This window comes from Doryrhamphus excisus, chromosome 11, assembly GCF_030265055.1.
Source record: "Doryrhamphus excisus isolate RoL2022-K1 chromosome 11, RoL_Dexc_1.0, whole genome shotgun sequence".
Taxonomy (NCBI): Eukaryota; Metazoa; Chordata; class Actinopteri; order Syngnathiformes; family Syngnathidae; genus Doryrhamphus; species Doryrhamphus excisus.
In genome coordinates this window covers 4,684,048-4,695,048 of record NC_080476.1, presented here as the reverse complement: position 1 = coordinate 4,695,048, position 11,001 = coordinate 4,684,048, and the positions used below count along the sequence as shown (strand labels likewise).

General features: G+C 42.7%; 1 protein-coding gene across 1 annotated transcript; it reads left to right on the top strand.

The window, feature by feature from the left end:
* Positions 1-106: 106 nt before the first annotated feature.
* On the top strand, positions 107-9,881 carry LOC131138582 (lissencephaly-1 homolog A-like). The gene is made up of 11 exons (XM_058087624.1): positions 107-269; positions 4,804-5,036; positions 6,881-6,965; positions 7,062-7,136; positions 7,196-7,402; positions 7,649-7,817; positions 7,882-7,984; positions 8,058-8,286; positions 8,394-8,495; positions 8,736-8,892; positions 8,984-9,881. The coding sequence occupies exons 2-11, from the start codon at positions 5,005-5,007 to the stop codon at positions 9,055-9,057; spliced, it is 1,233 nt and encodes a 410-aa protein (XP_057943607.1). The 5' UTR covers positions 107-269; positions 4,804-5,004; the 3' UTR covers positions 9,058-9,881.
* The last annotated feature ends 1,120 nt before the right edge of the window (positions 9,882-11,001 follow it).

Sequence of the window (11,001 nt, the reverse complement as noted above, 5' to 3'; positions counted from 1 at the left end):
CATTTTAAACAACAAAATAACATTAGCTTCTTGGTGAATTTTTCTTTCTTTTTAATTGCGACGCGCTTGCCTCACCTCAGCGTGCGCGCGCCAGCCGCCGCGTGTCGCGACCGTTAGCCCGGTCTGTGCGCGCGCACGTGTAGCAGAAGAGGATCCCTAATGTGAGCTGCCGGCTGATGAGAAAGTCTCATTAGAGCCTCAAAGCTGAGTTTTTGCTGCGGCCAGTGGAGAGCTTTCTGGAGGACATGACAGTCGCCATTTGTCCCGGGGTGAGTGTCCACCCCGCTCGTGTGTGTTTTTTCCATGGAGACTTTGTCAGACTTGTTTTTGACGACGTTTTGCCTGCAGTGTGTGCGCTCTCTCGCCCCTTTCTCAAAATGGCGGAGAGGCCGCCAGCTAAGCTAAGCTAAACTAAGCCAGGCTAGGCGCTGAAGTAGTCATTCACTAAACGTCCTTTATATATTCAGTGGTTCTCATGGTGATATGGCTCATATCCATCAAACTTGACCACTTGTTTATCACATGTTATGTGTTTTCTTGGCTGAATGTGCGGCTTGTCACCACTTGTTTTGCGAGGCCAACAGACAGCTAACGCTAGCTTTAGTAAAGTTGTGTTGGGATATTAGCATCCTATGCTAACAGGTGCTGTCAACCGGCTGCTAATATTTTTGACATCGTTGTAATGTTTGACGTGGCTGCTACAAACCTATCGACTAATGTTAGAAAGAATGACGTTATCTGTTTATGCTTAGAGACACTGGTGATTTTTAAATGAGTGACGTCCTGCTTGGTGCACAGCGAACAACATGATTCAACTTGTCATGTATAATAAATGTAGCTTGACGCTGACAAACTCCATGATGGACTACTCATTGTAATCTCTGGCCACTACCCTCTCCGTGTTTATCAGGTAAGTCAGAGTGTGATTATTTGAATCAGTATGGTCTGACAGGTGTGGCTAGCGGCTAAGCTAACGTCAGACAAAAAGGGCGTTGCTGAGCCATGACTGCAACTTTGCAACTTTGCCCTTGTGGCCGTCCAAGCTGATTAAGACGTCAGCCGCCTGGCAGCAAATGAAGCACAGAGCCAATCTAAAGGCTTGCTGTCGCCTTTTGTTGACGACTTTTCGGTGATTTTGGCAAACTGGAAGAAGCAGGGTGGAGCCGCTAAATGCATCATGCAGCAGCCAGTAAACACTCTCACTGGGGAGCAAGAGCCTCCATGAATATAGAATAGAATACAACTTTGTCACTGCACACATTGTACCATGAGATTAAGGTGCAACCTTTGCAGCATGTAAAAACAGATAATATGATACTGTAGGTATGTAGGTAAAACAAGACACATTCAGCGCTTTGAAAGGTTTGAACTTTCCTGCCAGTTTCAATATGGTGATATGTAAACATTATATGGAGTGGTGCAAATATGTATATGAACGTGATGTTGAGTAGTCCATCTATAGAGATGTGTGATACATCACATGTAAACATGATGTGGAGTGGCCGCCAATGGATTCCATCATGAGAGGCCTGCATGTAGTAAACAGCAGAATAAATTGTTGCCGTTTGGAAGTGACATGACATTGCAGTGTCATTTAATGAAACACATGCTGGTTTTTTGTAATGTTTGCATATTTTTTGTTCCATACAAGGTATGTACCAAAACTAGTATCCCGATATATTTAGGTTAAATGTAGATATATGATATAAATACCCTGATATTTTTTCCATAAACTGAATTTAGACAAAAGTCAAAGCTAAATATGTGTGGAAAGCTTTATTAAAATTTAAACAATCTTATAGAAAAATAGCCGCTGAAATAAAACTGTATATTTTATTTTTTGTCTTTTTTTTTTTTACATAAATATAGAAAAAGTTAAATCTAATGTTCAATCTTCAGTGCAATCATGCTGCACTCAAAGTAGTCTCTCTGCAGCCAGGTTAATGGTGTTAGCGCTTTTATCTCACGTTACCCATGACGACAGATGGTAAATATGGTTGATAGCGTCTATACAGCAACCTATATACCGTCTTTTTCGCTGTTCACTGCCGCTATGCCGCTTCTCCTCCATATCTCCACGGGGATCTCAGATCGCTCGGTGCAGCGAATGGATGTTCAAAGCCAACAGCTGCTCGCCAGTGTAAACAATGGACCAAGCGGCATGCTACAAACCTAAAAAGATAAACATCCATAGCTGTATGCTTGCTTAAGAGGTCTGTATGGCACAAAAACGGCAAGTAATAAATAAGCACTATTAAGCACTAAAAATGCAGCAAAAGACACAGTGCTGCCATAACTAGCTTGCACTCCGGCGGCGCCATCTTGAGACATGACACCTCCGCACCAAATCCAGTATATATATGTGAATGGTATTGGCTTGTTTCTTATATAGTGCTTAAAATAAATGTATATTTTTAAATATCCTTATATCACCCAGCACTAATATAAGACAATACTATTATGTCTCCATTGTTAGCCATTTATGTTTGCCAGACAACGCTCATTGAAAATTCATTATCATCTTCAACTTCATATAAGTTTGAGCTGCCCATGACCTGCAGGTCATGAAGGAGCAGAGTTCAATAATGTTACATAATGATGAGATAATCGATTGAATAGTCTCTGATAAATGTTGCGGCTTATCACTCTCCATGGATCTATCACTGGTTTCACTTTGCAGTATTCAACTCTATAAAAGATTAGACATCATACTACCGAAGGAAATGTCCCAGTGCTGGGAACACTTTCTGCCCGCCTTAATGTTGCTCAGTTCTAATGTTGGTTGATGAGAAGGAATATTATCACTAATTGACAATTATTCAGCAGCAGGCAGTCTACAAGAGTCATGTAGTGACTTGTTGTGATTAATCCTGTTTGCTGTAGTCCACTCTAGGCCTGTCATAACAAATTTTGCTGGATGATAATTGTCCTACACATTATTATAATTATATTGTCAACATTATTTTGTGGCCATTTTTTCATAAATGTAATGTATGGCATAATGCAAGTATGTCATATCAAAATAAATAAACTTAATTTCTCAAGAGTGTTTTACATTGTAATTAGAATGCCAACTTTTTAAAAATAAATTAAACAACGTAATTAAATAGGCAGGAAAAAAAACATTAAAATAAAATTGACTCTGTCTCTTAACAAATTACAACCAGAAAACAGGAAAAAAATAGACCTGTAAAGAAAAAACAATCACTCCAATTAATAACAATAATTAAAATGGAGTATTACATCTCTGTAAACAAAAGTGCTCTTCAAAAAATAATTACCACTTGGCATTATTCCTGAACAGGAACGCAAATTTACGAAGCTATGGGGTGATGAATGCTGTTGCATGCTGTCAACACAGTAGGACCAAATAATGCAAGGCTGCGTCACGGATGCGGGATGTCATGACAACAATGCATGCCCATGCGGGAACAATGTGCTTCACATGAACTATTGTCATGCACTCTGTGTAAGCATTATTTGATAAGGGGTAATCGTGCTGTAAATTGGCAGTTCATGCCAATGCAGTCACGAATTCTGTGCCAAATGCATCTTATGTGTTAAAATAAATGACACACATTGGTACGGCAAATTGTTTGACAATGCAAAATGTGCAAGTGTAGACCACTTTACCCCTCACTTGCCAGCAGCTTGGCTTCCACCCACTGCAACAAAGAGACTTCCACTGTAGATGTTGCCCCTAGATGTTGAAATGGGTGCATATAGTTAACCCTCTTGTCATTGAGTCTGTTTGGTAGAGAGAGAGAGAGAGAGAGAGAAGAGGAGGAAAACATACACACCACATGTCAGTATACAGTAAAGAGGCCGGCAAAGTTATTTAAAGTTGTGGTGTTGGGCTGCATGGGAGGGTGTATAGGCACCACCGTCGTGTTGCTGCGTCTGTAATTTATTAAAATTATGACATTATTTTGACAATTTTGTATGACTTATTTATCTTTTTTTTCCAACAACCAGCAGAACATAAACAGAACATTGAAAACTGTTTATTGTATGGCAAAGATGCCGAGTGCGTCTAAAATGTTGTCTCCTTATGTTACCTGACCGATTTAGTCCAATAATGTGACTAGGACGAAAGCTATTTGACACAAACCTAAATTCATTTGATGCCTGTTTTACAGACATGTCAAATAATTGTCAAATGTGTTTTAGTTCAACACAATGGACCAAATAAACTATTTAAGTATTTGTGTTATCGTAATTCGTCCTGTATAAACAGTATAAATTCAGAGTGCAGGGGTTGTGATAGCACGGGTCTATCCAACGTCCAGCAGTATTGAAGCTACTTTGACTAAAAGAAAGGTATTCTGAGCTGTTTGTGTGTTATGTGACTGCCAGAATTTAAATAGTACTTTATTTACAAAGCACATCTCCACTCTGCAGTGTGCTGCCACAAATAAATATGGGAAACAATGATCTAGAATTACAATGTTGTGTATATTTTAGTTCACATCAGGGTGGCCTTATATAGAGGCCTTGAAACATTTTAATTCTCCTTGTGTGTTATAAATCATACATATTTTACCATAGCAGATCAATACCCCATTTCCTGTGTTCTGTAAAGTTCTATTAGTAAATGAGGTTTAAATACTGTCATAAATAATCTTGCAAATTTCTTATGACAATAGCCAAAAAGCTCAGTTAAACCCGTCCATACACAAATGCTGAAGCTGGAGTTGCATGTGGATGTAAAGGTACAGAAAATGTCCTTTTTTGTGTGGACATAGTCCACAGTCTACAGTGTTGGTGATTATTTTCCAACTAATGGACTTTCATCTTTCCCAGGTTATGGCCACTACTGAGTCGTGATAGAAAGTCTGACGAGAACACCTCCCGTCCTACACTTGGTTGCCTCCTCCTGTGCCTTTGACAGACCATCTCCAAAGTCCACCTTCCAGCTGCCCTCTTGACCCCGCCCACCTTCCCCCACCTGACTTGCCTCGACTCCCCGAGAGGGCGAGAGCTGCTGCTGCTGCCGCCGCCATCATGGTGCTGTCACAGAGACAAAGAGATGAACTGTGAGTAACATTAGCAGGTTCACTGAGATTGTGTATCTTCTCTCAGTCACAACGTTGACATGCACACAATATTCCTGTATTTACCAGAATATAATCCATTATACATATAGTGTATATTGTACCAAGGAACACTTTTTTTTCTGGTTATTAAAAACCTGATTCGGACTCCTGGCATATGCCTGAATTCATATGGTAAATGTTTACATTTGTGGGCTGAGGAGGAAACAAATGTAATGTGATTTCCTTAAAGACTTCGATATTGTAGAGTGCAATGACGGAACACTAATATTTCCATACCAGTATCTGTAACACTTCACAAAGCTGCTTTTGGGCAGTTATTGCTATCAATTGGTATCTCATTGCTATCATCATTGGGACCTCCAAATAATAGATGTGGTGCTACCTGTTTGCCCCTGCTCATAAACAAATAAGTCTGCCAGAGAATATGAAGAGCAGGAGGAATCAGTGTTGCTAACTTTACAGCTTTGTGGCTATATTTGGCTAGTAATTAGACCCCTCTAAATACTATACTATATAAAAAACGGGACTTTGTTCCTTATTGCCACGATAATCAAAACTAGTCTGTAAAGCTCCGATGGCTTCAGTTTGACAGCTAGCCGCAGGCTACACCAATCGATGCCAGCATGTTTGATCACTCCCTTATCAAATCTGTTGCCATTTGACTTTTCTTGCATCTTTGTTTGCATAGCTGTCACTGCCGGCAGCTAGCATTACTCGCCTAGCTTCTGGTCATTGGGCTCCACATGTAGCTTCTTACCACAGTGACATTTTGTTTTTAAAACAAACAAGCCATGCAGTTACTTCGGACTTTGTTTTAGCAAAGCAAAATGCTCGAAAGCTGCCCCCCCCCCCCCCCCCTTTTCTTGTTGGGAACTGATATTTTCCTCAATCGTACCTATGTTCCACTGATGATTATTAAAGAACGAAAGGTAAAAAAGTATTTTTTTCTGGTGAAAGACAACAGTCTAATCTTTAGGTAGGTTCCATCTTTACATCACCATAGAACACAATATTCAATGTATTGAAAAATCAGTCAAAATCGTCTAAAATGGCCAGTACTGAAGGGGTTGTCTTTTGCAAAATGGCTGGGATTGAATTAGTTAATAAAATAATTTATTTGTATTTATTCTGTTAAGGTTGTTTTTGAAAACCACAAATTCAATTATTTCAATGTATTCATATTACTCAAAATTATGCATATCAAATTCAGTTTTGTGTCAAAAAGTACAAAAAACATTACAGATAACATTACAATTGCCCATTTTCCTGGGGCCTTTGGAATTGTCAAGTGGTGGCTCTGGCCAATAGCACTCACAAATCAACTGAAAAATGTACAATTAAAGGTGATCTGTACTGCTATCGGCAGTTCTCACTCATTGATTGGCACATCCCTAATATACAGTACAAGTATTCACATAAAGGCAAGCATTTCTCTTTGAGGGTCCTAGCTTTTTGTCAGGGGGGAAAAATAAATTTGTTTTGACGTCATGACATTATTACCAATAGTTTGGGCAATATGCTGATGACATGTAAACTGCAGTATTCTGATTGCTTGTGGATTCAGACATGCCTTAAAGACAATATGAACCCTAACCACAATATTGTCTAAACTTGGTAAGCATGATTGTTGGATGCTGTTATTGTATCAACTTTCTTCTTATCAGCTTCAGGTTGCGTCCTAAATTTAGTGCTGTCTCATGAAATATTCAACCAGGATCTGTTGCACTGTGTTTGCATACAGCTGTGGTCTGTATACACGGTGTTCTCGCGTCTCTGGTCCCCACAGCAACAACAAAGTCATGTGGTGTTCATGTGTTGATTAGAAACCGTGCCATAGCTGACTATCTACGCTCTAATGGCTACGATGGAGCCTACTCCACCTTCAAGAAAGAAGCCGAGTTAGACATGGTAAGCAGCAAGCACCTTTTTAAAAATAAAATCAAATAAATATAAAATGAATAAATCACCCTGATGATGCCGATGTGTGTCTGTGTCAATGGGCAGAATGAAGAAGTGGACAAAAAGTATGCAGGACTTCTGGAAAAGAAATGGACATCTGTCATCAGATTACAGAAGAAGGTAACAATGTAGTAGTTAGCATTTTAGCTGCGGTGCTGATGTTGTGAGCTTGCTTTCAGGTGATGGAGCTGGAGTCAAAGCTGAATGAAGCCAAGGAGGAGATGACACACGGAGGACCAGTGGGTCAGAAGAGAGACCCCAAGGAGTGGATCCCCCGACCCCCAGAGAGATACGCCCTCAGTGGGCACCGTGCGCCTGTCACGAGGGTCATCTTCCATCCCGTCTTTTCTGTCATGGTCACAGCCTCAGAGGATGCTACCATTAAGGTGCATGGTGCTGTGTAACCGTCTACACCACATGACCTCTATATCCCTCCCTCCCCTCGCATTAGTGTTTCTACTTAGTGTTTCTACTTTGTCTACTCCTCCTTCCCCTTCTCCTTTTTTCTGCTTTGTCATCGCTCATTTTTGTGCAGACTTGCTGATGTTCTTGTTGTCATGGGCAACCATCTCCCAACAGCTACATGAGCTTTCAGTTGAATTGAGTGAATAAGTGACGTGTGTGTGTGTCAGGTGTGGGACTATGAAGCGGGAGACTTTGAGCGGACCTTGAAGGGCCACACGGATTCTGTGCAGGACATCTCCTTTGACCAGACCGGGAAGCTGCTGGCCTCTTGTTCTGCCGACATGAGCATCAAACTTTGGGACTTCCAGGGTTTTGAGTGCATCAGGACCATGCACGGTAGGACACCAGTGCGTCACAAACAGTGTTGTCGCAGTCCTGACCTGTGTGTGTTTTGTGGTAGGCCACGATCACAATGTGTCGTCTGTCGCCATCATGCCCAACGCCGACCACATAGTGTCTGCGTCCAGAGACAAGACCATCAAGATGTGGGAGGTGGCCACTGGGTACCAAACACTCCCATCAAGATCTTCACTGTAGGCCCGCCACTGTGCTAACGTAACACGTGTGCACATGCAGGTACTGTGTCAAGACTTTCACGGGCCACAGGGAGTGGGTGAGGATGGTACGTCCCAACCAGGACGGCTCCTTGATTGCCAGCTGCTCTAATGATCAGACAGTCCGCGTCTGGGTGGTTTCCTCCAAAGAGTGCAAGGCTGAGCTGCGTGAGCACGAACACGTGGTGGAATGTATCTCCTGGGCCCCCGACAGTGCGCACCCCACCATCCTGGAGGCCACAGGCTCAGAGGTGAATGCACTCCATCGTTTCCTTTAACCCCATTTACTTTGCACCAAGTAGACCTACAGTCTAACAGGCATGAAAGCTCAATGTTCCTCATGCTTGTCTGATTGTAGAACAAGAAGAGTGGAAAGCCTGGACCTTTCCTCCTCTCTGGATCCAGAGACAAAACAATTAAAATGTGGGACGTCAGCATCGGAATCTGTCTTATGACTCTGGTGAGCATAAAACATCTTCAGATACGGCTTAGAAACATCTACAGCAATCGAGCATGGGTGGGGTCGGGCTCTTGGGTTCTACTTCTGCAGAGAGCAGAATGAAGCCAAGAGAGCAGAAGTAGAGGCAGTGATCCGGCACTATACGCAAAATAATGTTTAATGTAACGATGAGGGAAACACTGAACATGTACAGAATACCAGTTGAGTGATGTGGTCGCCGTGGTGTTTTTTTTTTTTCAGGTGGGCCATGACAACTGGGTACGTGGAGTGCTGGTGCATCCTGGGGGGAAGTTCATCGTGAGCTGTGCAGACGACAAGACCATCCGAATTTGGGACTACAAGAACAAACGCTGCATGAAAACTCTGTGTGCTCATGAACACTTTGTCACCTCTCTGGGTGAGGCTTCACTTTCTCATTTTCATCCTCCATGTTGACAAACGCTGAGGTTGACAAACACTGAGTCTCCTTGTCTGCACTTACCTTTTAGATTTCCACAAAAGCGCCCCCTATGTGGTGACGGGCAGCGTGGACCAGACAGTCAAAGTCTGGGAGTGCCGCTGAGTTCACTTCTTGCTTCGGACCCCTCCAACCGCCCCATCCTCAACCTTCATCTCCACCCCTAGGTGACCACGGTGCTTCACCGCCTGACCCCCTCCTGCCCCTGCTTCCTCCACATTGGCCCTGCTTCCTGAAGATGACTATTATCCTTTTATGTAAATTATTCTGGATGTAGGGTACGCTTACTAAATGTCACACAAACACAAGATGAGACTCTCCTTGCATGGCCAATACAACAACACTTGATTGAATTCCTCAAAGGCTACAATGCGTGTGTGTGTGTGTGTGTCGCTTGTGAGCATTTCCTTTGCTCCACGACGCCATCTTTTGTGTGTACGAGGGCGTGCATGTGGGGGACAGGAAGTGTAAGATGTAAGTTGACTGACAGGTTGTAGAGAGACTCGCACCAGCTGGTGTACGTGCGTGTCTGCAACGGGACGTTTGGGGGTCACACCCCCATGATCCCCCTCATGCCCCAGTGTTGCATCATCTTTTAATTAACTTGCTCTCTAGTTAACACCCACAGGACCTTAATGACCTAAGCTGCCCACAGCACAAGCACATGCCCCCCACCAGAGGAAAAGACCTCCTCGTCAATTGTGAGTGAGACCGTCTGTGCGCGCCTGTCGTCCAGTGCTCTCTCTCGCTATCTGCCTTGTTAACCCTTTGAGGGCTGCCTCACACGGGACTTTCATTAATTATTTACTGTGGTCTCACTTTTACATACACATACACACACCGCACATACACGCACAGTAAAAGTTGTGTATCAGTATATCTGGATGTCATTGTTTGCAGCATAATGAAATAAAATAATGTAAATATCACCAGCCTTATTTTCTGCTACCAGCGGTGACTATGTTGCAAATATGATAAGACATTTTGGCCCTTGAGAAAATGTGACAGCGTAAAGTCATCCTGTTTAAAGAGGTGGAAAACAGTCACATGACAGATCCTGGTTTTCAGGCAGAATGATCTGCACCATACAGTGGCATCGTTTGGATGTGGAGAGGAGGCAGCTGAGGTGCTTCATCAATAATGGACAGTGCCCCCAGCCTACTTCCTGCTCAGCCACACTGCAGCTCCCTGGGTTCACCGTATCCTGGCAACCGTCGCCACGGCGACTAGTGCGCAAACGCCACACCTGCCCTGTCCTTCACGTACTCACGGACAGAAAGGGATGAGGAAGAATGAAGCAGATGAGGGAGATGTGAGGGGAATCGTTTTATGAACGCTTTACTCTGATGCTGAGAGGGGACTTTGTGTTTCCACGTGCACTGGAGGAGAAACGTTGACCTACATCCTCTTCTTGACAACTCTCCTCGTGCAAACTAAAATCTTAATGCATCTTTTAGGGCCAATAGTCGATTCTACCTAAAAACTATCATCTGAAAAGCTACTTCACAAACTCCTAGTATTCCTTTCACGACTTTCATGACTTCACTTTATGCACTGGGAAGAGAAATGTACCCTCACTGAAGTGTTGCCACCAAGTTGGAAGCACAGAATTGTCTTTCTAGGATGAACAGCTAAGGTTCAGGGACAATTACGACCCCTAGTCCAATGGTTCCTAACCTTTTTTCCAGTCACGTTCTCTCCAATCAATGTCAAAGATTTAAAGCACAGTGCTCTATAGCATCACTAACTGATTCATTACTGTCCAAAACCGTTATCCAAAAAAAATACATAAAAATGTATAAGCAAAGTAATAATTACAATCAAAGATGTGCGCATATACAGTATGTATCAAATTTAGTGGCCTGGTATGATCTCAAATGCAATAAGTTGGATCTCTGTACAGTTCATATGTTGGATATACACCCCCAAGGTAAATGACCCCCATTCGAGAACCACTGCTCTACTCCCAACTTTCGACCATGTAGTCTACACTGAGGGATATGGCGCCCTCTGGTGTCCATGTAGAAAACACTGGCTTCAGATGTGCAA